We start from the raw sequence: 27,273 nt of genomic DNA, 5'->3' as shown, positions 1-27,273 counted from the left end.
TGCATGTAAGGAAGTGTGTGTATGTAAGGAAGTGTGTGTGGGCGAGACATGTGGGTGGACACTGGGCCAAGGGTGCGTATGTGGCTGAGTGCAGAGGACAAAGCTTTTTCCGGAAGAAAGCCAGTCTCAAAGCCTCAGTGCACCCCAGGCCCCCTCACCACCCCCTGCCATCCCCAGAGTTACTGGAAGCGCTTATGACACGAGGTGGCTCCCAGCAGCCCGGCCGCCTCCGCCAGCCCTCCTTCCCTGCCCGTTGGGGCCGTCCCAGCTGGAGCAGGGGTCCCTACCCTCCACCACCATCATTAACTTGGGATTAAGCGGGGCTCTCCAACCGAGAGGATGCTGGCACCCCGGCTGCCGGCCTCTGAGGCCTGGGGCGGCGGGGAGGGCGATGGGGGATGCCATTTCAGGGAGCCCTGCCTCCTTCCTCATTCGGAGAGCTGCTTAACAGCTGCCCTCCTCCCCCAGGGTCCAGGGCTGGGCCTCAGCTGTGGCACGGGAGGGTGCTTCCCCCACCCCTGGAACAGGCCAGCAGCTGGATGCCCTGGGAGAGGAGGCACTAATTGGTTAGTGGGGATCCTCCCCACCCACCAAGGAGGGCCTGAAACCAGCTGCATTGAGGGGTAGGAGCCAATTAGGGGTGGCCTGGCTCCTGCCCGACACCACAGAGGCAAAGCATGACGGGCCCCACGAGTGAGCAAGCAGAGCCCCCGTGAGAAGGCAGGTGTGAAACACCGCCCTCTGTTCCTCCGTGTCCCCTGCCCTGCTGACATGGAACAATGGGGGCCGGAGAAAGAGGCATCCGCCCCAGCAGGGGGCCGGGCACGAAAACTCCAGTTGCACCAGCAACACCCACGTGCTCAACAAACTCCGGAGACCCGGGTCTATACCTGCGTGTGCCACAGACTTGCCTTGTGACCACAAGAGAGTCATGCTGTCTCCAGGGCCTCTCTTTCTTTAATTGTCATACCGGAACGGTATAAAAACGCCCCCCGAAGCTACCTGCATGCCCATCCCATAAACCTTTCCTTCTCCCCCTACCCTCCACCCTGCCCCATGCTTGGGTCCCGCAGATATTTCCAGAGCACACAGCCTGGGCCAGACTGAACCCTTTTCCAGACCCTGGGTGGTGAGTTCGTATTCTTTCCATTTCACAGGTAAAGCTGTTGAGGCTCAGAAGGGCTCTGTCACAGCCAGTAAGAGGCCAAGAGCCGGAGCATGTGCCATGGGCCCAGAAGGACCATCAGGCCCCAGGGACACACATCCTCTCCCCGTCTCTTGGGCCGATGACTTTCCAGCCTCTCATACCTACAGATCAGCTCCCTCTGCCCCGAGGGCCCCTGCCTCTAGCTGTCTTCTCAGCTCTCATCACCTTGTCCTATCCTCCTCTGTCTCCCTCCCTGGACTGCAGGCCCCTCAAGGAAGAGGGACTGTGTCTTATTCATTTTTGCAACATGGTCTGGTCTGGTGTTAGGCACACAGCAGGTGCTCAATACCTGAGTGTGGGAGGGGTGATTTACTCAACTAACTTGGCCAACGGGGGCCTGCCCGGCCTGCTGAAATTCAAGTTTCAATTAATTAAAATGAAAGAAAAATTAAAACTGGATTCCTCGGCTGCACTGGCCACATTTGGAGGGCCTGAAGGCTGGGGCTCGTGGCTACGATATTGGGCGGTGCAGAAAATGGCATCTTGCCATCCTCGCAGACCGTCCTGTGGGACAGCACTGCCCTACTGGGCCCTAGGCCCTGAGGCCTCTGGTGGTGTCCCCCATCTACAGCTCGGAGTTCAGCCCGGGGATCCCCGGCCACCTTTGGGCCAGTCTTCGAAGATCAACCCCTCGGCCTGCTATTCCCAGAGGAGTCCACGGAGGAGAAGGTGACGCTGGCGTGCCGTGCCCGGGCCAGCCCTCCAGCCACCTATAGGTGAGCCCCCCACCGCGGGCACTGGAGGCCCCTGGAGGCCATGCAGCACAGCCCTGCCCCCAGGCTGGGTGCGGCCAAGTGGGACTCAGGAGGGTCCCCATCTGCCCCCCGCTGCAGGTGGAAGATGAATGGTACAGAGATGAAGCTGGAGCCCGGCTCCCGCCACCAGCTGGTGGGGGGTAACCTGGTCATCATGAACCCCACCAAGGCCCAGGACGCCGGCGTCTACCAGTGCCTGGCCTCCAACCCAGTGGGCACCGTCGTCAGCAGGGAGGCTGTGCTCCGCTTCGGCTGTGAGACCCATGGAGGGCTGCACTTCGGGGGAGGGCCAGTGGGGGCTGGGAAGAGTGTCCAGAAAGGGCAGGGACTATGTCCCATGGAGGCCGGGCTGGGGAGAGGCCCCCAGTCTTGGTGGACGGCGCCCGAGTGCCCGGTCTTTACCTCCAGTTCTGCAGGAATTCTCCAAGGAGGAGCGAGACCCGGTGAAAACCCACGAAGGCTGGGGTGTGATGCTGCCCTGTAACCCGCCCGCCCACTACCCAGGTGAGCCGGGCCCCTGGCCCACGGTTAGACAGCAGGGACCTCCAGCCACTCAGGGGTGGAGTAAAAGATGGTGAGGGGCCCTTGGGAACACAGACCCCCTGGCTCCCCAGCCCAAAATGATTTTGTGTTTCCTTCACGGATCTGTCATTTTCTAGCTCTGGGCCCCCTCCCCTGCCTTCAGACTGGGAGCACCCCAAGAGCAGGAGCAAAGCCACATTTTTTTCCCTAGGGCTCCCCTCAGTCCCATCTTGGAGCCCAGAGCCCTGGGGTCTAGGTCTAGAGATCCCCACCTGCACGCCGAGGGTCCCCCCATGGCTGCCCCACCAGCCTAGCACCCCGTGGTTTCCTCAAACTCCCCATGTCCTCTATATAGGCCTGTCCTACCGCTGGCTCCTCAACGAGTTCCCCAACTTCATCCCGACGGACGGGCGTCACTTCGTGTCCCAGACCACGGGGAACCTGTACATTGCCCGGACCAACGCCTCAGACCTGGGCAACTACTCCTGTCTGGCCACCAGCCACATGGACTTCTCCACCAAGAGCGTCTTCAGCAAGTTCGCTCAGCTCAACCTGGCTGCGGAAGGTCAGGGTCGGGGGGGCATGGTGGGGAGCAGAGAGCTGGAACGGTCAACGGACATTGGGAAAAGAGGGTTCCCCTCAGAGGTTGGGAAGGGGGCTCACAGAGCCCAGGGTCTGGGGCCTGGACCCCTGGGTCCTCCTGCTGCAGGGCCCCAGACCCTTGCCCAGGCCCCCGGGGTCGGGGGGACAGGGGTCAAGAAGGAGTCTGCTCTGAGCCGTGCTGCAGTTCTAAGCCCACTAGCACCTGGCCCGCATCACTTGCATCTGGTCGGCAAACTCCCTCTCTCCCCAGATCCCAGGCTCTTCGCACCCAGCATCAAGGCCCGGTTCCCTGCAGAGACCTATGCGCTGGTGGGGCAGCAAGTCACCCTGGAGTGCTTCGCCTTTGGGAAGTGAGTGGTGGAGGAGGGAGGGGGCAGGCCAGGGCGCACCTTGTCAGAGCCCCTTGGGGGCCCGCAGGACCCCAGGGAGAGGGCAGGCAGGGTCTAGTAGAGAGGGGGCAGTGGGTAGGGACCACCCCTCACTGAGCACGGTCTCTCTGAGCGAAGCATCATGATGCCAGGGGCCTGACACACACTGGGCGCTCCCAGCAAGAGGGCACGGGCTCAGGGGACAGCCTGGGCAGCACTCCAGGCTGCAGGCAGGGAGCGCCATGCACGAACCCCAACCTGGCCTGCCTGGTTCAAGTCCCGGTTCCGTCCCTGGCTGGCTGTGAGGCTGTGGGTAAACTACTTAACCTCTCTGTGCTTCTGCGTCCTCATTTGTACATGGAAACCGTCATAAAAAGTACCTGCATCACAGGGTTGTTCCGAGGATTAAGTGGGTTAACACACGTGACATGTCTAGAACAGTGCCTGGCATTTAGTGAGCGTTCTATGCATGCTGACATTTCTCTCTCTCTCTCTCTCTTTTAAGATTTTATTTATTTATTTGACAGAGAGAGAGAGATCACAAGTAGGCAGAGAGGTAGGCGGAGAGAGAAGGGGAAGCAGGCTTCCTTCTGAGCAGAGAGCCTGATGCAGGGCTTGATCCCAGGACCCTGGGATCATGACCTGAGCTGAAGGCAGGGGCTTTAACCTGCTGAACCACCCAGGCACCCCTGACAGTTCTCTTTTTATAAAAATTGCAATAGAAATCCTGCTCTCCCAGAGAAAGGACTCCTGCAGCAGGGCTAAGCAAATAGCAGGTCCTCAACAAATGTTGGGAGAACAGTGTGATTTGCACACTGGTTCCGTTTCCTCATGTCTCCTGTGGATACCCAGGATGTCCCTGTTTTGTGAAAAGCTATTGGGCTTCCAGAAAATTCATATTTAAAGCATGTGGGGGCCACCTGGTTGGCTCAATCCGTTAGGTGTCTGACTCTTGATCTCAGCCCAGGTCTTGATCTCAGGGTCCTGGGTTTGAGCCCCATATTGGGCTCCACACTGGACATTGGGTGTGGAGCCTATAAAAAAAAAAGTACATGGAAGATTAATATATTTACCTTTTCAGACTCACTGATATCTTAGTCCGTTTTAGTACACAAGTTACTAATAAGTAGAGCCCTTTTGAAAAGTAAAGGCAAGGTCTGTTGGGGAGGGGGGAAAGGGGACCCATAGAGCCCCAGGTCACAGGCCACTGCTGAGGAAGGCCGTCCCAGAAGAGGCTCAGTGGCCAGTGCAGGGTGGGGGCAGGGAGGGCAAGCCAGCTTCAGGGTACAGACCACAAGGAAGGTTACTGGTGTCGCAATACTGCAGGGGAGAGGAGAGGAGAGGAACCCTACTTTCTGCTTCTCCCCTGCCTGAGCTCTGAGCCTACCTGGGAGAGGCCCCGCCCTCCCCCCTTGCCTCTCTCCCTCCGGCCTCCTCCCCATCCCCACCTGCCCAGGACCTCAGGAGGGCGGGAGAATCTGCAGGTATAAGGGAGTCTGCCTAGCGCAGCCCACCGGCTCTGGCTTTGTCTTCTCTGCCAGCCCCGTGCCCCAGATCAAGTGGCGCAAAGTGGACGGCTCCTTGTCCCCGCAGTGGGCCACCGCCGAGCCCACCCTGCAGATACCCAGCGTCAGCTTCGAGGACGAGGGCACCTATGAGTGTGAGGCGGAGAACTCCAAGGGCCGCGACACCGTCCAGGGCCGCATCATCGTGCAGGGTACACAGCGGGGACACCCCCTCCCCCTGCCTTCACTCTTGCCCCCTAGGAAGCAGATCCGAAAGTCAGGGAGGGGACCGGGTGGCCCCTGGCTTAAGCCTTCCCGCCCCAGGATTGCACTGGGTGTGGAAACAGAAGAAACACACGCTCAGAGCCTCACTCAGGGGTGCAGAGAGCACATGGAAGGCTTTGGAATGCTTTTAAGTTGCTCAAACAGCCCCGACACAGACGCCAAGGACCAACTTTCTTCAGGCTGCTTCTCCCGCGACCGTGTTGTGGAATGCCGAAGGCGCCCTCTGCTGTCTGTCACAGGAACTGTAGCCCTGAAATCCGGGTCCATCGTAAGCAGGAGGCTCCTCCCAGCTCATCCCAGGCCTTTCTCTCTCTCGCTGCCGCAGCTCAGCCCGAGTGGCTGAAGGTGATCTCAGACATGGAGGCTGACATCGGTTCCAACCTGCGTTGGGGCTGTGCGGCGGCTGGCAAGCCCCGGCCCACGGTGCGCTGGCTGCGGAACGGGGAGCCTCTGGCCTCCCAGGTAGGAGACTGGGGGCTTCCCACACATCAGCTGTGCTCAGCTCATCCGGTTCCCTCACCTTCCGGACTTTGCTCCCTGACTCTGCACCACCATGGGCAGTCTCTCTGGGACTATGAAGGCACCAGGGGCCGGATGGTTCTAGGTGCTTATTTCCACCCCAGATTCGTATGGCCACAGGCTGGTCACCTGGATAGAGTCCTGACTGAAGGGCCCAGAGACCTGGATCCAGGCACAACTGAGTCACAAAATCACTGTGTGGTCCTGAGTAGGTCACCATGTCCCTCTGGCTTCAGTGTGCTAATATCCAGGGGCCCAGGGGGGACCCGAGCCCTGGGATTCCGGGAGGTCCTGAGATGGGACTGCAGACAAATAAGTCCCCTCGACAGGGGAGGGGTGGGAGTGGCAGCCTAGTGTCTCTACTGCACCACCCCCTCACGCCCCGCCCCTGCTCTCTTTGGCACAGTCCCGTGTGGAGGTGCTGGCTGGGGACCTGCGCTTCTCCAAGCTGAGCCTGGAGGACTCCGGCATGTACCAGTGTGTGGCAGAGAATAAACACGGCACCATCTACGCCAGCGCCGAGCTGGCCGTGCAAGGTACGGGCCCAGGGAGGCAGGGGACGTCGGCAAGGACACGCAGACGGGGGCTTTAAGCCTTCTGAACGGAAGTGTTTCTAAACACACAAAGGCAAGGGGCAGCTTCCCTTCGTTTTCCAATGGCTCTGGAGCAGAACAGAGGGATCGAAGAAGGGAGATGAGACACTCAATTCCAAGCTTCCAGAAGACGGGTCTCTGGCTTGTACCATGTCTGGCACGATTACGGTTAAGTGTTGGTTGCCACAAAAACAAGGGGGCAAAAATCACTGGCAACCAACTCAGTTAGATTTGTGTTCAAACCAGCCCTGTCCACTGTGCGACCTTTGACAACTTAATCTCTTTGTGCCTCGGTTTCTTGATGTATAAAAGGTGTGCAATAAAAGTCCTACCCTTGTGTGGCTGTTTGGAAGAGGAAATGAGATAGAGGTAAAGCAGAGAGGACCCGGCCCTCACCGAACAAGTGTCCAGTGAATGTCAGCTGGTGCTAGTGTTCTTAGTTATATGATTTGAGCTCTTGGGGTCTTGGTTTTCTCATCTGTAAAATAGGTATAGTGATACCTACCTTGTCAAGTTGTAGTGAGCTTAACTAAGGCTCGTTTGTTTATTCGTTCCTTCAACCAATATTTATTTATTCAACACCTCTAAGGAGTGAACATGAAAGATAAGGTCTCTGCCTTCCAGTATCCTACAATCCAGTGGAGAGTGAGGGACAATCACAAAATCATGTAATTAAATAATTTTGGACAGCCGTAAGAAAATTACGGTATTAAGAAACCAGCAGAGAGGTAGGAGGATGGTGGGCCAGTTAGATAGGGTGGCTAGACCTCTCAGAGGAAGTCACATTTGGAGTGTGACCTGAGTGTTAACAAGCAGCCAGCCATGCAAAGATCTGAGGGATTTTTTTTTTTAAGATTTTATTTATTTATTTGACAGAGAGAGATCACAAGTAGGCAGAGAGGCAGGCAGAGAGAGAGGAGGAAGCAGGCTCCCTGCTCCCTGCTGAGCAGAGAGCCCAATGCGGGGCTCGATCCCAGAACACTGGGATCATAATCTGAGCCAAAGGCAGAGGCTTTAACCCACTGAGCCACCCAGGCGCCCCAATCTGAGGGATTTTTTAATCGAAATGTATGGCCAGTGCAAAGGCCCTGAAGCAGGAAAATCTTCGGTATCCTCAAAGGAGAGAAAATGGCCCAGATGATTGGAGCATAATAAATGAAGGAGAGAGGGGCACCTGGGTGGCTCAGTCGTTAAGCGTCTGTCTTTGGCTCAGGTCATGATCCCAGGGTGCTGGGATCAAGCCCTGCATTGGGCTCCCTGCTCGGTGGGAAGCCTGCTTCCCCCTCTCCCTCTACCTGCTACTCCGCCGGCTTGTGCTCCCTCTCTCTCTGTCAAATAAATAGATAAAAATTCTTTTAAAAATAAAATAAAGCAAATCAATGAAGGAGAGTGGCGTGAGAGGTGGGTGGAGAGGGGGGGTCGTGTCTGTGAGCCCTTGTGACGGGCTGGGACTTCCTCTTGAGTGTGTTCAAGTTTCTCCCAAGACATGCCAGCCCGCAGAGTGGAGGAGGAGATTGGAGAAAGAAAGTGCGAACACAGGAAGACGGACTAGGGGGTGTTCAGTAGTTCTGCAGGAGATTCGGTGGCTTGGCCCAGCATGGGGGTAGTTGGGGGGCGGTGACCAGCAGGGGCTTGACTCTGGGTGTATTTTGGCAGTGGTGCTGCCGCAAGTCACTCACGGATTGGCCTCAGCAGATACGTAGAGTGTGTAGCGTGGAGCCAGGGGACCTCTTCATCTAGGCAGTGTTAGGATTCCCTGGGTGACTGCAGGGCACTCCCCTCTCCTTCCAGCCCTGGCCCCTGACTTCAGGCTGAACCCCGTGAAGCGTCTGATCCCTGCGGCCCGCGGCGGAGAGATCGCTATCCCCTGTCAGCCCCGGGCGGCTCCGAAGGCCGTGGTGCTCTGGAGCAAAGGCACTGAGATTTTGGTCAACAGTAGCAGGTACAACCCCTCCTCCACCCGAACCAATCCCTGGTCCTCCTCACCCACTGTGCAGGCGAGTCCCCTTCCCGTGATGACGACAGTGTGACCCTAGGTTGGCCAGATCTGCTTTGTTCCTGCTGCAGAGTCACTGTAACTCCGGATGGCACCTTGATCATAAGAAACATCAGTCGGTCGGATGAAGGCAAATATACCTGCTTTGCTGAGAACTTCATGGGGAAAGCCAACAGCACGGGCATCCTCTCTGTGCGAGGTGAGGGGCAGACGGCAGGTGGCTCAGCTGCCACAGGGTGCCTGTCCCTCCTCGCCACCATGCTGTTGTGTTCCCACCTTCCTCCACGTTCGGTGTTGAGGCTATCCTGGGACTGGACTTCGTTTGGGACCACCCCCTTGCCACCATCCAGAATCTACTCCTGCCTCCCTCTCGCATACTCGTGAGGCTCCTGGGAGGTCAAGATCCTGCTGGCCATGCTGCCTCTTCTCTTCCTTGGGGCTTAGGGACCAAGGCTCTCACCCTGCCCTGCTGCCCCTGCCTGGGCCTCTTCCCTCTCCATCCACCCAGAGATGTTGTTTCTCTTGGCAGATGCAACCAAGATCACCCTAGCCCCCTCGAGTGCGGACATCAACTTGGGGGATAGCCTGACCCTGCAATGCCACGCCTCCCACGACCCCACCATGGACCTCACCTTCATCTGGACCCTGGATGACTTCCCCATCGACCTCGATAAGCCCGGGGGTCACTACCGGAGGGCCAGCACGGTAAGGCCTGAAGCCAGACAACACTTAGCTCCTCCCTCCTTCTGGACAGACAGGGGATTCAAGATGTCCTTAACCGTGACTACCCCAGAGCCTTTCCCCACTCCCTGAGGAACGCCATGCTGGCAAGCTATCCTAGGATTCAGAGGAACCTTCCTTAGATGGGCAGTTAGATGCCCTTCCTTAGATGGGCAGTTCCCTGGATCCCACCTGAAGATGACACATTTAGAAGAGGGTTAGGGACAAACCTGGAATGCCAGGCGCCCAGCAAGGCTCCCTCCCATCCTGACCCCAATGCAAATGACATCATCAGCTTGGACCATGGTTGACTGTCTCCATAACAAACTATTGTTCAGTCCTGTGGTACTAAGAGAGGAGAAGCGGATTCCTTCCACTGAACAATCCAAAACCCCGAGATGCTGATGGGTCCATGGACATGATGGAGCAGGAGACTCCGAGCCCCACCTCATGCCTCACTGCACTAGCCGAGGTCCCCTCCTCTGACCTGCCCCCCCCCACACTTTCTGTCCCCCATGTGCAGAAGGAGACAGTTGGGGATCTGACCATCCTGAACGCCCAGCTGCGTCACGGCGGGAAGTACACGTGCATGGCCCAAACGGTGGTGGACAGTGCGTCCAAGGAGGCCACAGTACTGGTCCGAGGTGATGGGGTTTCCCACCCCGCACCTGCCCCCCACTCCCTCAGAGGCCGGCTGGGCTCTTCTGACCTGCGCTCCCTAACTCCCCTCCTCTCCCAGAAAGATGTGGGGGAAGGGCTTCTGAGAGAGAAGGGCTTCTAAGTCCCCAGAGCCGGAGCCAAACTTATCCCACGGTTTTTTGAAGGTTCTAAATAGAATATTCCTTCTCCAAAGCTACAATTTTAAAAATCCCCTTCCTAAGACTGGAGAACTCAGCTGAGGCCAGCAGTTTTCAAAGCCTGGTGGTGGCAGGCTTTGAAATCTATACACATCTCTGCACGAAGGCCTCTGTGAGTCCCTCTAGCCTGGGACACATCGCTCCAACGTCCCAGACCCCATGTGCCACTCACTGCTGTCCCCATTCCTGGCCCTCACCCCCATGCGTGTTTAGTGCGCCCTCTGCTGCCCCCTTCTGGGTATTGCACCAGCCCCAGCTTGCCTGAAGGAAACTGGCTCAAATTTGGAACAACTGAGTTCTGACTCCCTGTGCTCTGACCCGCTGGTGCAGGTCCACCAGGTCCCCCAGGAGGTGTGGTGGTGAGGAACATTGGCGACACCACCGTCCAGCTCAGCTGGAGCCGAGGCTTCGACAACCACAGCCCCATTGCCAAGTACACCCTGCAAGCCCGCACTCCACCTGCTGGGAAGTGGAAGCAGGTTCGCACCAGTAAGTGTGAGGCTCCACCCAGGTCAGTGCTGATAAGGCCTGGCTGAGCCTGGAACTTCAGAAAGGGACAGGCTTAGGTCCTCTACCGGCAGGGAGTTCCCTGGCCTTTGGGGGAGGCAGTCCCATGGGCTGCAAGAGAGTGGGAAGAGGGCTGGAGAAGGCAGCGCTCAGTCTGTGTCCTTGGAACCACCATCTCTGGAGTTCCCACTGATGCACACAGCATCAACAAATGTCCTGGGGTAGGGAGGTCTACTAGTTTTCCCATCCTTTCTCAAAGAGGTGCTGAGCATTGAGTATGGTAGGCACCACCATGAGGGCCGGATACAAGGTGAGTCAGGCCTAGCCCCTGCCCTTTCCATATCGACTAACCAGTGCCAGCACACTGATTCTGGGTCCCTTACAGATCCCGCCAACATCGAGGGCAACGCTGAGACCGCCCAGGTGCTGGGCCTCACGCCCTGGATGGACTATGAGTTCCGGGTCTTAGCCAGCAACATCCTGGGCACTGGGGAGCCCAGTGGGCCCTCTAGCAAAATCCGGACCAAGGAAGCAGGTCAGAGTCCTGGGGGTCCCAAAGAGAAGTAATGTCAGGGCACAGCCCTCCTAGAAGGGAACCCCCGGGGAGGAGCAATAACGGAAGTTCCCACCCTGCTCACCAGGGTTCAGACTCTAACAGATGAGAAAGGGACACAGTCAGGGTAAGGCCCCTGCTCCGCGCGACGGACTCTGCCCTGGGCCACAGCCTGGGCCTGTGGGGGCTGGAAGAACCATCCAGTCCAAACTCCTCATTTTAAAAAAATGGGTCAACCTTACAACTGCATGTGAATCTACGATGATCTCAAAATAAAAGGTTTAAGTGAATTTTTTAATGGAAAAATCAAAGTCTGGAGAAGAGTCTGGACTTGAACTCAGGACCATGGCGGGGTAATGGGCAGATGTCCTTCCTGGTAGTGCATGAGCTGCTGAAATCAGTTAATGAGGAAGGTGTGTGTGTGTGTGTGTAGGGAAGCAGTGTCTCTAAATCCTTTAGAGCAGGCGGAATGTACAAGCTTCCCTGAAAGGCAGGTGGTGTCACATCTTGAGAGGGGAAGGAAGGAGAGAGAAGCCAGGAGGCGCACCTGCCCACCCAGATTTTCACAGCTGAAGGTCCAAAATGAGAGCCTTGGGGTCCTGCAACGGGCAACATGGAATCAGGACCCCGTCTCCCCTTCCCCACCCACCCAGGCTTCCCGCCTCCCATGTGTAGTAAGGGTCTGCCTTCTTACGTCCTTTAAACACGGCTTTCCATAAGCCCCAGGCTAATTCTCCAATCAGTCAACATTTTTAACTGGCACCTCTCCAGAGTAAAGAATTCCAGGAAAAGCCCTTTCTTTGGTTGAACTTCTTGGAGAGACAAATGAAGGGAGGGGAGTGATCTCCTTCATTCTGGTATCCCAGGTGTGGGTGAGCAAAAGACAACCAGGATGCAGAATTAAGACGATGGGCTTTGAAATCAGAAGAGTTGAGTTCAAATTTGAACTGTGCTATTTATTAGCTGTGTGACCTTAGGCAAGTCACTTAACTGCTCTGGGCCTTGGTTTTTCTACTTGACAAGGGTGATGAGAACGCCCAGCTCACAGGATCACATGGGCAGTGTGGTTAAGCACCCCTTGCACATTACAAGGCCCTAAGCTCCTGGCATCAGAACCAAGTGATAAGTTTCCCATTGCTGGATTCTCTGTAGAACTCTTTTGACGCCCAGCCAAGTTACCCCCTGCCAAGATTCCTGATCTAATTAAATAGAGTCTTGTTTTAATATCAGCTTTGTTGAATACTAGAGACAATTAGGAAATTAAATCTGCCATGGAGAAAAAAATCATAATAAAACCCCCTGCAACCCAAAAGAATTTTTTTTTCATTAACTGCAGTTCCAGATTATTTATTCCCCTCGTTTTAGAGCAAACTGGAGTAGGTTTCTGTTATTTAGTTTAAACGGACGGGAGAGAAGACGACAAAGATCATTTGTGGAGCAGCGACTATGACGGAGCAAGGACTGGTACACGAGCTGGGCACCGTCGTCCTTGATTTTATTCTTCTTAGAGCCCTTGGAGAGAAACATTATTATCCTTATCTTACTGAGAGGGGAATCAGGCTCAGAGAGGTTAAGTAACTTGCCCAGGGACACACAGCTAGTAAGTGGCAGAGGTGGGACCTGATGTCAGGTCTCCCTTGACTCCAGAGCCCACATCCAGAGGTCCTGTTGGAGGACAAAACTAGGGCCAGTGTGAAGGGGTGTCCCCATGCGTCTGCTGCACAGACACAGGCGCAAGGCTGCTGCCCCGTCACTACACATTCACCAGCCACATCTGTGTCCCTTGGCCCTGACAGCCCCCTCGGTAGCACCCTCGGGACTCAGCGGAGGGGGTGGAGCCCCTGGAGAGCTCATCGTCAACTGGACGGTAAGCTGCAGGGACAGAGGCAGAACTGTGCCTCCAGCTCTCTGGAGGGACAAATCCTGCCCAGCCACCCCCCCATCCCCACTCATCTCCAGATTGCGCCGCATGTAGAGAGGACCCAGACTGAGCCGCTGTGCAGCCCCGACCGGGGTGGATGGCACCCCCTTCCCTCCCCTCGCGTCCACTGCAGGAGAAGCCCCGAGCCCCGGGGCTGGCCCTCTTGGGCGAGGCTGGGGTGGGGGGCGCGGAGGCCGGGCAGGGAAACGCACGGCGGCCCCTCGCCCACGCCACGCTCTCGCCCCCCAGCCCATGTCGCGGGAGTACCAGAACGGAGACGGCTTCGGCTACCTGCTGTCCTTCCGCAGGCAGGGCGGCAGCGGCTGGCAGACCGCCCGCGTGCCCGGCGCCGACGCCCAGCACTTCGTCTACAGCAACGACAGCGTCCGGCCCTACACGCCCTTCGAGGTCAAGATCCGCAGCTACAACCGCCGCGGGGAGGGGCCCGAGAGCCTCACGGCACTGGTGTACTCGGCTGAGGAAGGTGGGCCACCTGTCCGTGGGGTGTGCGGGGGAGGACGCAGCCCACACCGCAGCGCAGTTCCACGTGGGGACGGGGCGGGGGCGACAAGAGGGCACCTGGCCTCATTCCCTGGCTACCCCGTCTCCTCGCAGGCCTGGGGGAAGGGGAGGGAGGCTCCATGGGAAGAGAAGTGGCCTGGGGGAGGCTGTGGGAACCCCCAGGTGACCTTCTCCAGGGCCCTGGGTTCTCAAAAATCCTAAGCAAGGGCAGGCCCCCGTTGGCAGCTTCTCTGTAGGACATGGGGAGGCCCTGGGGAATCAAAACCCCTTCTGTATCGGTCCCCAGAGCCCAGGGTGGCCCCTACCAAGGTCTGGGCCAAGGGGGTCTCCTCCTCAGAGATGAACGTGACCTGGGAACCTGTGCAGCAGGACACGAACGGCATCCTCCTGGGGTACGAGGTGAGCACTGCCCTGGGTCCTGGGACCGGAAGGGGGGCTGGGGGCACCTCACAGCTCGCTAGTCGCTCCTGCTGGGATTACTCATTCACTGAGGTGGGGAACTGCTGTCGTCGTGCAGCCCTGGGGAGGTAGCCTGAGCCAAGTCCCTCCCCAGGTCCAGAGCGAAAGACTGACCTGTGGATAGACTTCAAGTTCAGTGCTTGCCTAGAGCCAGCCCTGGAAGCTGGGGGAGCCCCACAGGTTCCGGAAGGGACATGGCCTGTCCCTTTCACACCAGAGCCCAGTTAGCTAGCATCGTCAGCCTGCGGAGGAGAGCACGGCCCCCTCCTCGTGCCCGTTGGTCGTCCTGCCCCTGGGAACGGTGGCCCCGGCAGTTTCCGGCCTGAGCTCCGAGCCCCCAGTGACTCCACGATGGGGCACTTTGTGGAGTGGACAGAGAGCAAGACGGAGCAGTAGGAAGGGCAAGAAGGGAAAGGAGGAAATGTCACCGCCTGGGGGGAAGGATCAGGCGAGCATACGGGCGAGGTTGGACGTTCCATTCCAGCAGCCTTAGCTCTGGGTCTGAGCACAGTGGGACAGGCAAGCCGCACTGAGGGGGTAACACCAAAGTGTCCTTAATGTGGACGAATATTTAACCGGTCCTGCTAATATGATGATGGTTTGCATCTTTACCGGGTAGCCGCCGTCATCAGCTCGCCGGTGGGGGTGGGGACTGCTTTGCAAGTACAGACGCTCGTTTCATATCCTTCAGCACAGCCCCCTAGGATCCCCGAGAGAACTCAGTGCGGTTGGGTTCCCGCAGCCCCTCATCCCCGGGTGGAGTCTGTGCCCAGCCCCGCGCGTCACCTGCCCCCTCCCCGCCTCATTCCACCCAAGTCTCCACGCTGCCCCTGGACCGGGCTCTCTGCTGGCCGCCAACAAGGCAGCAGCCCCCCTCCTCCATCCACCTTAGCTCACTTCCCTGGCACTTCTTCCTCCTCTCAAAGAAGAAGAGAGGCTGGGAGCCTTCTGAGTGGGTGAGTCCAGCGGTCAGATGATCCTTCTTACCCAAGGTCACCTCCTTGGTCCTCGGGTGCTCCGGCCTCCCGCCCAGTCTGCGGTAGTAACATCCCCTCACTGATCTTGCGGTTTGTCCAGAGGCTGCTGATAATAGTGGGAAGCACGTGTCCCTGCTGTCTTGGAGCACATGGCCCAGTGTCCGGGTTCTGAGACCCAAGACTGAGTCACGAGGACCAGAGGGAGCAGGAGAGGAACAGAATGTCGGTGGCCAGGGCCAGGGTCAGGGTCCCCCTGAGGTGGGGGCTTGGCTGCTGACCCTGGGGGTTCCCCTTGCCCCCTTCAGATCCGATACTGGAAGGCCGGGGACAAGGAAGCAGCCGCCGACCGAGTGAGGACGGCGGGGCTGGATACCAGTGCCCGAGTCACTGGCCTGCACCCCAACACCAAGTACCACGTGACCGTGCGGGCCTACAACCGGGCAGGCACTGGGCCCGCCAGCCCTTCTGCCAACGCCACCACCATGAAGCCCCGTGAGTCTCTCCCGAGGGTGGGAGCACCTCTAGGACCACCCACTCCCGGGCGATAAGACTAATGTTCTAGGCCACAAGCCCGGGCCTGGACAGAAACAAGGCAGCAAGACTAATGAAAATGGGGGGCACCTGTGTGGCTCCGTCGGCTAAGCGTCTGCCTTTGGCTCAGGTCATGATCCCAGGATCCTGGGATCAAGCCCCACATTGGGGTCCTTGCCTATCAGGGAGCCTGCTTTTCCTCTGCCCCTCCTCCCACTCAGGCTCCCGTTCTTTCTCTAAATAAATAAATCTTAAAAAAAAAAAAAAAAAAGACTAATGTAAATAGGGAGAACGCGTGGGATCTGAAGCATCTCTCTTCTCCAGCCTTCGGAGTTTCCTGAGGTTTGTTTCTTAGGCAGCTGTGATGGAATGTTCTGGGTGTAATGGCTGCGGGCAGACACAGAAAAAGACCGGCTAAGGCAAGGGGTTGGCTGGGGAGGAAACACTAGGAACACTTCTCAGTCTTCTCCCTCCTCCCGCAGCTCCACAGCGCCCTCCTGGCAACATCTCATGGACTTTCTCAAGCTCCAGTCTTAGCATCAAGTGGGATCCTGTGGTTCCTCTCCGAAATGAGTCTGCGGTCACGGGCTATAAGGTAAGGAAGGGCTCCAGCAGGCACCGAGTGGCCGGGCAGTGGGCCTCTGCGTTTCCAGCGGACACAGGGAGCTGCAGTGTGGAGCAAGTACGAGTCCGACGGAAGCAGAGTTCGGGATTGTTGGGGCCACAAGATACGGATAGCTTTTTTTTTTTTTTAAGATTTTATTTATTTATTTGACAGAGATCACAAGTAGGCAGAGAGGCAGGCAGAGAGAGAGAGGAGGAAGCAGGCTCCCCGCTGAACAGAGAGCCCGATGTGGGGCTCGACCCCAGGATCCTGGGATCATGACCTGAGCCGAAGGCAGAGGCTTTAACCCGCTGAGCCACCCAGGCGCCCCGATACGGATAGCTTGTAGCAGAGACAGAAGAAAGGGGCTGAAGGGAGGAGGGCGGGAAGGCAGGGCTCGAGGGGACTAGGTGAAGTCTGAGGGTCCTTCCAGCCGTAAGGAGTCTGCAAAGATGGCTCAGCTTCTTGCAAGCTATTCTCCCACCAATGAGGAGTTTAAGGGCCTGCTCCCGGTCAGCGGGCAATGGGAAGGGTGAGGACCAGCACCGAATGGGCACGTCCCGGTGCCCAGAGCTGGGGAAGAGAGAAGAACCAGCCGGTGTGAGCAAGCTCTACCTTGGCTGCCCTCCTCCCCACAGATGCTGTACCAGAACGACTTACACCCGACTCCCGCGCTCCACGTCACCAGCAGGAACTGGATAGACATTGCCGTTCCGGAAGACATCGGCCATGCCCTGGTGCAGATTCGGACCACAGGGCCTGGAGGGGACGGGATCCCAGCGGAAGTCCACATCGTGAGGAATGGAGGTGCTGTCTCTCCCCCACCCTATCCCCCAGGAGAATCAGGGTCCATGCAGATGCCTGATGAAGGAACCATTCCCACCCAAACCAACCCCAACTCAGCCAGACCCCCAGGGCACAGGGAAAGGTGGGCAGGAACCGACTGTAACTGAGTCCTAGCACTGTGCTCGCCGCCACCCCCTCCCACCCCACCCCCCCCCCATGTCCCTGAGGGCCAGGGAGGAGTGAGCTCCCTTCACCGGGTACAGGACCAGTCTTGAGACAGCAGAAGCAAAGGTCTTACAAAATGCCGTAGGAGTAGGGCTGGGAACACCTCCCAGCCCTGAAGCCACCTTCCCCGAGTCTCCTTAGCCAAGGTTTGGATCCTGTCCTGGGGGCGGGGCAGGGACAGGCTGGCCCCAAGCCCAGCGGACACAGCCCCACTTTTCCACCTGCTGGTTTCAGGCACAAGCATGATGGTGGAGAACTCTGCAATCAGCCCAACCCCGCATCCCGGCACCATCCTTTCCTCGTCGATGGCGATGCTGATCCTCGTAGGCTACCTGGAGCTCTGATCTTGGCACCCCTCCGTCTCCGCCACAGCCGGATCCCCGCCTCTGACAGACACAGCCAGCTGGCCCTGGCCCTTCCTGATGCCAAGGTGGCCCAACACTGTGCCTGAAAATGGCTGGCTTTCAGTACCTACTTTAAACAGTGCCCTTTTATGTAAGAGGTAGAATATTTCATATTCTGCCGCAGGATAGAACCCGTGCAAGGATTTTTTTTCTTTAAATCAAAAGACACCAGGCAGTAACTTCCATGATGATACTGAACCCTACGCCTGGGCCCTCTGGAGCGCCTGGACAGAAGGAACAGGCCCATGGGAAGAAGGGGGTTTGAAACCACGTATCGGCACATTGGGGAAGATGGTGCTCCTGTCCCGCAGATGGACTCCGCCGCCTGAGCAGAGTGCCTGGCCCAGTGGGAAGACACCAATGGGCCACAGTAGGATGAAACATAAACATGAATGTCCCTCAGTATAAGGATAGAGCCAGACCCAGGACCAAGAACTTCCCTACTTTCCCAAGGGGCTGCACAGCTGGACCCTGACATTGTCCTCCATGCCCCTAGGGGCCCCTGCCACATACCCAGGTGGCTGAAAACCAGTGCCCCAAAGTCCAAGGCCAGGAGCCTGAGACCCTGCAGCTCTGGGGAAGGGTCCTCCAGACTGCCGAGGGTGGGAGCTCAAAGGGGTTGAGAAGCTGGGACACCGGGTAGAAAGGGGCACCAGACTTGGCCTGAGGCACAGTCCCAAGGCAGGTGACGCTGCTGTCTTAGCCAACACTGCCAATCTGACCCTGTCACCCCCAGAGTGACAGAAGCCACCACTGGTGGCCGAGTGACTAAAGGGCTTATCTTGGGGAGGTCCCCCACTCCACCAAGACCCATCCTGCACGGCCCCTGCAGGGGGTGGGCAGGAGCCGGGAGACAGGGCTCACGCGCCCACCCTCTTCCTCCTGCTCGGCCTGCAGGCCCCGGGCCGCCACTCTCCAGCACCGACACTCGCAAGCCTGGGAGAGGAAGGTGGCATCTGTTCTGTGCGTTCTGCAGTCGGGAGTCTTCCCAGAAGGGCAAAGGATACCTGCAGCCCTGCCTGCTCCCAGGGATGCCCTGGGCCACCTGGCCAGACCTGACCCCCGGCTGCCTCCGACTGCTCTTTTGCATTTCCCCAGGAGAAAAAGGCATTAATAAATCACGCGCTCTGGGTCCATTCCCAATCACGGGACATCAGAGCTGGAGGGGGCTTTCAAGCTAGACCTGCCCCAGCCCCTCACTTTACATAGGAGGAAACGGAAGAGTGAGGGACCTCCCAAGGTCACACAGCCTGTCCTACCTTCCTATTCCGAGCTGTCTGTCCAGAGGAAGGGGGCAGCTCTGAATGGCTACGGCCTGGTTAAGAAGGTCTTCAGAAGGGCAGGGAACTATGAGGAGGTCCAGGTGGGTGATCGTAGGGTGACCGGCATGGCTGGGTCCTTCGCCAGGAGGCAATGGTCCTTCGCCTTCTAGGCCAAGCTTCTGCCAGGCCCTGGACATGCGGTGCTGGCTTGAAGCCTCCTGCTGCCTTTACCGTTGCTCCAAGTAAAGGGGCCAAAGCCAAGGACAGGGATTCCCCAAATCCAGGCAGCAGCGATGGCACAACCAGGAAACCTCCAAAGCCCACGCTCTAACAGGTGGCCCTTCACATCCGGGAGTAGCGGAACAGCATCTCATAAGGGACAGGCCCCTGGAGGACCCCAGAGCCTGGCTTCTGTAGTTTACAGTTAGAGCTCTATTTTGTTATGGGTTTTTAACTTTTAAGTCCTGCTCTATTTTCCTGGGCAGGTTTCTGTTGATGTTTACCCGCTACGATTTTTTAAAAATGTTAGCTCACACCCCTTCTCCGGGCTACCGCTGCACCCACCATTCCGCCCCTGGCCAGGGCCTGGAGCTCCTGAGCCACTGACCAAACCCTCCGCACCTGCTCCCGTCCTCCTGCCCCCTCCCCAGGCGAGGTCCTGGGGGCTCAGCTAAGTGACCACCCTCTGAACACAGAGACCCCTTCCTGGTCCCCAGTTCCATCAGAAAGGGGATGCTGAGGGTAAAGATCAGCCTTCCTCTGAGGCTTAGCTGAGTGTTCCCTCACTGCCTGGGGCTGTGGCAGGGAAAGCAGGAGGACGGGATGTGTAGATGTCGGGGCGGGAAGGCTGAGCCGGCACAGGGCCTCACCAGGGAGCGGGACGCTGACATTCCTGAGCTTGCTTGAGGCAAAAGACACTGGCAAGAAAGAACCTTCGTTCTAATGAGGCCCCTTGGCAAAGGAGAGGAGAGCAGACTGGAAAACTAGCAAGGGCTTTTAACTAGAAATCTCAGCCCAGAACTTGCCAGGGGTGTGCAGAGCTGCGCCGAAACTCATGCGCCTGCAGCCTCAGGCGTCAGGCGGGGGACGGATGCAGGTCCAGTGAGACAGAGGGTGACTGGAGGTCATGCAAGTGTATAAAACAGAACAGTCCTCGGCTGAGGTGGCTTTATACAGAAGAGCCCCTGCCTGCCCGGGGAGGGGGGCTCTGATTTCCACCTTCTCTGCTCGCTCGGGCTGAGTCTCGCGCCTGCTGTGGTCAGTACTTGATTCTGGATCTCTCCTCTTCCACTCACCAAGCCCGGGAGGAGGCGACAACAGGGAGAGCCACAGACAAGTACTGTCCTGCACAGCTTAGTGGCCAGTAAGTGCCTTGAGGACTAGGGACAGAGACAGCCTGCAGACAGCCTCAGGGCCGTGGGGGACAGTCTCTCCGTTCTGCATACGTTCGGGCTCAGCCTACAGGGCCCTCTGCCCCCTGGTCTTGGCTACTTGGTCCTCGTTGCTCTAACAGTCTCGATGTATCACCCTCTTCTGCTTGGGGCTTGGGGGCCAGCAAGGTCAGGTTATCCACTTCCATTCAGGCCGCCAAATGACAGAGATGGGCCAGGGAACAGAAAAGGCCACCAGGAGGGGCTCTTTTTGTTCTGATAGAAGTAACAGGAGACTCTGAGGTCAGACATCAGGAAGAGCGGCTGTAATGAGAGCCCAGGGTGAGGGATGGAGAGGCTGCTTCCTTTTCTAGGGAAACACTGGGGAATTCTGACAGCTGTTGATCTGGGGTCTGGACCCGCTGAAGTCTGGAGGGTGAGCGGATGCCCTTGAGCGTCCTTCCAGGACCACGATTCTGAGGTCAGCTCAGGAAGAGTCTTGGCGCTCGGTCCCGCTTCGGCCCCGTCCCGGGGGGTAATGACCCCAGTCACCGTCACGGAAGTGAGGAGGCTCACCTCGGGCATTCCTTCGTGGCAAACGTCGTTTCTCAGCAGCCCCAGGGGCCACGGAGGCTCCTCAAGGCAAAAATCCCAGCTGGCTAAGGATGTTTCACTCCCTTCATCTCCTCCCCACCTAGAGGACTCTCTTTTCTATTCCTGGCTCAGAATGTGACCGCCAACCGGAGGGGCGGGCTAGCACTGGCAGGCGAGCGTTAGCCTCAAACCTGGTTCCCGAGGCCCAGGTGTGGTGCCCTGTTTCCCCAGGTCAGACCTAAGCTGGGTGTTGTCGTGGGATGAACGAGGTTGCCGGAGAGGCTCCTGGAGGGGTGTGAGGGATTAGGTGGGCAATTGTAAGGGACTTCTAGAAGCTCCATGGAAAGAGGTGTCCGGTAGCTGTATATAGGGTCGTAGGCTTTGAGAAGGCAGGATAGTAAAGGGAAACTAGAGCAGGGAGGAAAAATAGGCCAGAGAACTGCCCCGAGCCCCAGGGAGCCTAGCGCCCTTCGATGGGGTACACCCTGGCTTGGCACCCAGACTCCAACTTACCCAACCCCATCCAGGGCCTGCAGAATTAGGCTCACGGCTGGGCGAGGGCTAGGGCTCCATCAGACCCCCCTGACCGGACCCCGTCTTTCTTAGACAGGAACCACTTCGGCCAGCCTGTTGTTTGCCTCTCTCGTACTTGTTGTGACGGTAGTTATTTATTGACTCTGGTAGCGGCAGTGCTTAAATAAAGGTGATTTCTCAGCGTGCTGGGGCGGCCGGCTCCTGCCGCGCGTGGGTCTTTATCGTCCGGCTAGAGCCCACGGCCCATCCTGTTCTCTAACCCAGGCTGTGGCCGATGCCCGCCCCCTTCACATGGTCAGCTCCAAGGAAGTCCCAGCCACGGTCCCCTGCTGCGTCGTGCCGGCCTGGGAGGGGGAAGCCCGAGGCCAAGGGAGTGTAAGGTGGGCCACGCAGGACGGAAGCAGGCGTTGCACCAGCCCACGCTGCCTTCACCCGCCACCGGGGCGTAAACGGTGCTCGTGGGACAGCACCTCTTCAGGTTTCCCTGGTTGTTAAGACATCTGACAGCCGTGACTCAATGGTACCAAAGGGAAGCCTTCCTCCCGCGGGCACACAATGACCCCCACCTAGCAAGAAGGTGCCTCTTGTCTCCGCTCTCAGCAGCCAGGATGGGAATTCCTACTCCCATTTGATAGCTGCAGTGTCCTCTCCTGCATTCAACAAACATTCATCGAGGACATTCGTGCACAGTGACACATGTGCACACAGCCCTGTGAGTGTTCGAGCTCTTTGGAGCAGAGCGGGCAGGGCTCCATGTCCGGGAGGACGGCAATGAAGGCGAGCAGAGCCCCTGCCCCTCGGTGCTCAGCAGCAGCTGCCCAGGCCCACGGGGAGCCCCCCAGGGTGGGGGCGGCTCGGGTAGCAGACAATAGGCTAATCCCTTCCCCCTTGGGAGCACTGGCCAGTCTAGAACCCAAATTTTACTCAGCATGTCCTCGACCCTCCCTCCAGAGGCAGACCCAGAATTCAATGAACTGAACGGAGTTCTTGTCTTTACTGACACATCGGACAGAGGGTTTGGTTTTTATTTTCCCCCTTTCCTGTTCAATCCCTTCACATTCTGAGAGTCAAAATTTACGAGCCCCCAGGACAGAGGGCTGTGAGCCCAGAGCTGCACAGTCTCCCGTCCCATGCGTCCCTGCCGGCTTGCACCAGATATCAGACCAGCTCCTTGGCTCCTCGTGGGTCGGGCTCTTCAGCTGGAAAATGAGGAACTGCCCCCTTCAGTCCTCCTCCCTCCCCAGCCACACTGCACTGAGTTCATTAGATCAAAGATACTGTTTTATCATCAAGACTAGTAAGCACTCTCCCGCGTGCTTGAGCAAAGCGCCCGGCGCTGCACTGAGGTCCTTGGTGACCTCTGCCCCCTCCTGTCTGGTCCCTCACAGCATGCAGCACCCTTCCAGGCACAGCACCGCTCCCATCGGACCCTCCCATTCACGGGGGCCAGTCTGCCTGCTCCGCTACGCGGTCAACAGCAGAACTGGGCCCAGAATCCGGGCCTGCTGAAACCCAACCCTTCTGAGCTGGAGAGAATGGGGGAAAGAATGTGTGGAAAATATAAGATCAGTCGTTAATTGTAAACTACGCATGGGCCGAGGCCAGTGGTCTTCCCTCTCCACTCTCTAGCAGAATTACCTCCAGAGCTTCTGAAACACAGAGATGCTTTGAGCGGATTTATGTGGATCTGGGACACTGAAAGGGCCTACAGTATGACTCCCCGGGGGGCAGTGAGCACACTCAGCACCCAGACCTCGCCTTCCGAACGCTACTCCCCACACTAAAAAGGGAACCAGAAGCCCTTGGAGAAACCACAGGTTTGGGTTTGGAGGACACAAAGTCCCGATGTGGATGTGAGATGTCTTGTTCTAGAAAGCAAGGACATGCTCCAGGTCAACCGGGGCCACAGTGGAAGGACAAGAAGAGCTAGCTTGAAGGGCTCCTACCGCCCAAACTGGAGACGATTTCAGCATCAAATGTAGGACAACAGGCATGGATTATACATGATTTGCTGAAAAAGATAATCCATGGAGATCACACAAATAAGGGAGGCTCTTTTACAGAAAAGACGCAGGCTAATGCCCAGAGCAGGGCACATTAGCGTCGCCATTCTACAGCCCCCCGCAGGCAATACACAAGATCATGAACAGATCCTAAGGCATTAGTGATTATTAGGAATATCACAAAGTACCCCCCCCCCAACAAATGACTAATTACAAGAGGAAAAAATATACACCTTTGGAGAGACCTGGCAGTCGGCACCTTAACCAAATCACCACTCTTATCAGGAGGGAGCCAGCCCGACACCGGGTGCCTGAGGCGATGCAGGGAGCACACACCATCTGTGGGGCGCTGTGGTCAAACTGTGGAGGATCTGTTCCTCAGGAACATAATCATGCGACAATGACGAACCTGGATGGTGGGTCGCTACCCAAGACAACCAGCTTGACTCTTCAATAAAATCAATGTCATGAACAACAAAATGCACGTGGTCTCTTGTAAAATAAGACTTAAGAGAAACCACCAAACGTGGTATGTGAAGCTTCCCTTGATCCTGGATCAACAATTAAAAGGCTCTAAGATTTCAGAAGCCAGGAAGATGAAGTATCAACCACACATAAGACTAGGGGACTGTTAATTTTCTCAGGTGGGATGGAGACACGGTAGTCCCATAGGAGAACGTCTTTGTTAGCAGACGCATATATGATTTCGGAGTAAAGGGTCACAAAGTCTGGGACTAACTCACAAGTGGTTCAGTAAAGTCAGCATCAGTAAAGTCAGATAAATGTAGAAAAACATTCACAATTGGTGAATTTAAGTAGAGAATCAATCTATGGGTTGACATCAAATTTTTCTTTCCACTTCTCTATGGGGTTGAAATTATTTTAACTTTTTTTTTTAAGATTTATTTATTTGACAGACAGAGATCACAAGTAGGCAGAGTGGCAGGCAGAGAGAGGGGGAAGCAGGCTCCCTGTTGAGCAGAGAGCCGGATGCAGGACTCCATCCCAGGACCCTGAGGTCATGACCTGAGCTGAAGGCAGAGGCTTTAACCCACTGAACCACCCAGGCGCCCCTATTTTAACTTTTTTTAAAATTAAGCTCTATGCCCAACATGGGGGACCGAACTCAGAATCCTGAGATGAAGAGTCGCAAACTCCGCTGACTGAGCCAGTCACGCACCCTTGAAATTATATTTAACAGTAGACCAACAGACAGCCATCAGTCTTAATTCAAAGTGATCCTATTAGCATCCTTGGAATTGGGGTTCAGGCATCTCATTCTTCAAAAGCTCACCCGGGGTGACTCAGACACACAGCTAGAGAAGACACTGCCACGTGTGCAGCCGGAGGAAAGTGAGGGGGAAGAAATGCTCCAATTCTCTCAGAATTAGCTCAGCTGGTGGCCAAAAGGCTTTGCCCCGACAACCCCACAAGCCGATTATCTCACACAGTCTGAATGGCCTCTGTGGGTCTTGGGATTGATTTCCTATGGAGGTAGGAAGGTCTTAGTCCTTCCTTTGGTGGCCTTGGTGGCTCTAAGAAACCAACACACTTGACTTCTCTAGGAACACACACTTGTGGGCACTGAGGAGTGGGGAGCAAGTTGAGGAACCGTCGGGGGAAAGCTACTGGACGGAGAATCCAGTGCTCCGCCAGGAATCAGCTTAACGCTGAACACAGACGGTTCGCCCAGGGAGTACAGAAGGGGCAACTTAAAAACATTCAGTGACCGTTAACATGCCCAGGTCAGATGCCTTGGCTCTGCCACACGAGGGCATATGTCCTTCCACAAAGCAATGTGGGCAATGTCTGTTCTGAGAAGTCGGAGGAAAAGGAAAGCTGGACTGATCAGGGGCCACGTAAACAGTTGGGAGAGATTTTTAACTAAAGAACAGAGAAGGTGAGGTCCGCATGCAGCTACTGTGAATGATTTTTATTGAAGAAGAGAAAAAGGTTTCCACTAGGAAAGCTATTAACGTGTCCTTCTACAAGATTATACTGCTCAGAAGGGACGGAGGTGGAGAGGCGTCAAGCTGTAAGAAGTAATGAATGCAAGCCTGGAAGCCAGAACTCTCCCCAGGAGCAGCGGCGGTGCCTAGGATTATGCTTCTTGGGGGCCTAGGGGCAGAAGATCAGGAAGAGATCCATCTGGAGTGTTGCCCAGCGCACTCCCATGACGTTGCCCCTCTCCAGGTGCCCCACTCTTTGGGCAGTGGAAGCCCTGCCTCCTAGCCAGGCCACAGTCAGACCGCCAGATACTCCTTGAAAAAGCTAGCCTGGCTTCCTAAACTGGTCCGGGTTCCTGGGCAGCCAGCCTTTCCAGAGGAAGGCTTTGAAGGCCTCGAGGCCGTCACTGCTATGCATCAGCCTCAGCCCTCTGCCCAGGGCAATGACCACCAACACGCCACCAACCACTCCACTGGCGATTCCTATTCCCAAGGCTATGGCCACCTTCTTTTCCCACGGTGGGTGCTGAGGCTTAGAACTGTTGTCCAGATTCATTTCCAGGCCCTGATCGACCAACTTCTGATTCTCGGTAAGGGACTGATGGAAATTCAGGTTCACCAAGTGAGAGGGAAGGACCCGCAGCCCGAAATAGAGCCTCTTGACAAATTTCAAGTTCTTTAACAGCTGCACATCGCACCGGTACGTCCCAGAGTCATACTCCTGAATAGACTCAAACTTCACCAAGTGCGAGCTGGCCCGGAAAGGTTTGAAGATTTCATCGTCAGTTGAGATGATGCCTCGAGCCAGCCTCCAGGTGAACCGGAAAGCCTCCTTCCCCACCTGCAGGATGTCTGAACTCAGGCAGCTCAGCTCGAACGCCTTCCCTCTGAGGACGGTGAAGTGGAGCATCCCACAGACCCAGTTCATCAGACACTCCAAGCGCTGGGACACACACTTCCTCCTCACGCCATCAGGGCCCACCTCGCAGACCGTCTCTTCCTTATAGCCAAGGCCACAGGTGACCGTGCAGGTCGTAGCATTGACAATAACCCTCCCCACGGCTTGCTGCAGTTTCTTTGGGATGGCCAGTGTTTTCGGTGAAGTCACCACCAAAGGCAGACCAAAGGCTAACACCAGGCTCCCAAGGAGGAAACCAGCGGCCGAGGTCCTCATGTCTCCCCACTGTCAGCCGGCACCCGAGCTGTTCCCGGCGAATCCTCTACATCATCACTGCATTCTTTTGACGCAGGATCTCCCTCAGTGTCAAAAGATGGGCTGCACCCGTGGTCAAGGACACCCTGCGACTCGATCGACACAGGTCCAATCCTTACGAACAGGCGAGGCCACAAGGCAGAGGAAAAAGTCACCACGTTGCTGCTTTACTAGCTCTTGCTCGCCGGTGACCACCTCTCCAGTCTTCATTCTGTCCACGCCCTTACCATGAACGTAAACCCACCCTCTTGGGAAGACAAAGACAAAGAGACTTCACTTCTGAAGTGAATGTCCAAGTTACTTCGAATGCATTGCGAAGCTACTCTTCCTCACCCACCCCTCCTCTCCGAACATGGGATCCAAATTAAAGAGCTTCGAAACCCCAGTTAAATCTGACCCAGAAATCAAATACCAGGTCTAAAAAAATAAATAAAAGAGGATTACCTTGCATTAAGTTATTATTGACTTTAAAGGCTCCTAAACCTTCTGTAAAAAAGGATTAAGAACTCTGGACTGGGAGGCAAGCAAGTGATTGATCCTTCCCGAATTTCTATCTTCTCCTTTGTAAATTAAGACCGCCTTGGCTACTTCATGGGGGTCACTTTGGGCAATAAATGATAAACTGTACATGAAAACACTTGGTAAAGTGTGAAACTCTGTTCATGGGTAAGGAATTTTAAATAGAAATGAAAATTCACGGAAACAAGGACCAAGATGCCCTTTTAGAATCCGAATGTTTATGGGCAAGAGGGACAATACCGAATACAGCCCCTCCCCCCATTCTAGACACTTCCTTCACAAGGGCGCTGAAGGTATTTTTGGGGGGAGGGGATACATAATCCTACCCACCTCTTGGCCTACTCCCTTACCTCCACAGAACACAGGAGCCCATCATTCACTTGGGTCAAGGTTGCTATGAAACAGCTATGACC

The 27,273-nt window shown here is 56.5% G+C and overlaps 2 protein-coding genes across 2 annotated transcripts in view; one reads left to right on the top strand and one right to left on the bottom strand.

Moving 5' to 3' along the window:
- Positions 1 to 18,569, top strand: part of CNTN2 (contactin 2) — a gene marked incomplete at its 5' end in the record, with an annotated part of 30,271 nt that extends 11,702 nt beyond the window's left edge. Inside the window, 21 exon segments of the mRNA XM_080825196.1 lie at positions 1,779 to 1,923; positions 2,041 to 2,216; positions 2,371 to 2,466; positions 2,840 to 3,049; positions 3,338 to 3,437; positions 4,997 to 5,172; positions 5,571 to 5,707; positions 6,171 to 6,300; positions 8,149 to 8,376; positions 8,379 to 8,552; positions 8,883 to 9,058; positions 9,597 to 9,717; positions 10,261 to 10,419; positions 10,823 to 10,972; positions 12,787 to 12,857; positions 13,161 to 13,395; positions 13,720 to 13,832; positions 15,175 to 15,361; positions 15,883 to 15,995; positions 16,643 to 16,811; positions 17,250 to 18,569. Coding sequence (XP_080681322.1) covers positions 1,779 to 1,923; positions 2,041 to 2,216; positions 2,371 to 2,466; positions 2,840 to 3,049; positions 3,338 to 3,437; positions 4,997 to 5,172; positions 5,571 to 5,707; positions 6,171 to 6,300; positions 8,149 to 8,376; positions 8,379 to 8,552; positions 8,883 to 9,058; positions 9,597 to 9,717; positions 10,261 to 10,419; positions 10,823 to 10,972; positions 12,787 to 12,857; positions 13,161 to 13,395; positions 13,720 to 13,832; positions 15,175 to 15,361; positions 15,883 to 15,995; positions 16,643 to 16,811; positions 17,250 to 17,359 — 3,176 coding nt within the window. The 3' untranslated portion in view covers positions 17,360 to 18,569.
- A 6,884-nt stretch (positions 18,570 to 25,453) lies between these two features.
- On the bottom strand, positions 25,454 to 26,302 carry TMEM81 (transmembrane protein 81; the record flags this gene model as incomplete). The annotated part of the gene is made up of 1 exon (XM_080824475.1): positions 25,454 to 26,302. The coding sequence occupies one exon, from the start codon at positions 26,300 to 26,302 to the stop codon at positions 25,454 to 25,456; it is 849 nt and encodes a 282-aa protein (XP_080680601.1).
- Positions 26,303 to 27,273: the final 971 nt, after the last annotated feature.

The sequence above is a fragment of the Martes martes genome (assembly GCF_963455335.1).
Source record: "Martes martes genome assembly, chromosome: 15".
Lineage (NCBI taxonomy): Eukaryota > Metazoa > Chordata > Mammalia > Carnivora > Mustelidae > Martes > Martes martes.
This window is presented reverse-complemented; position numbering and strand designations above follow the sequence as displayed.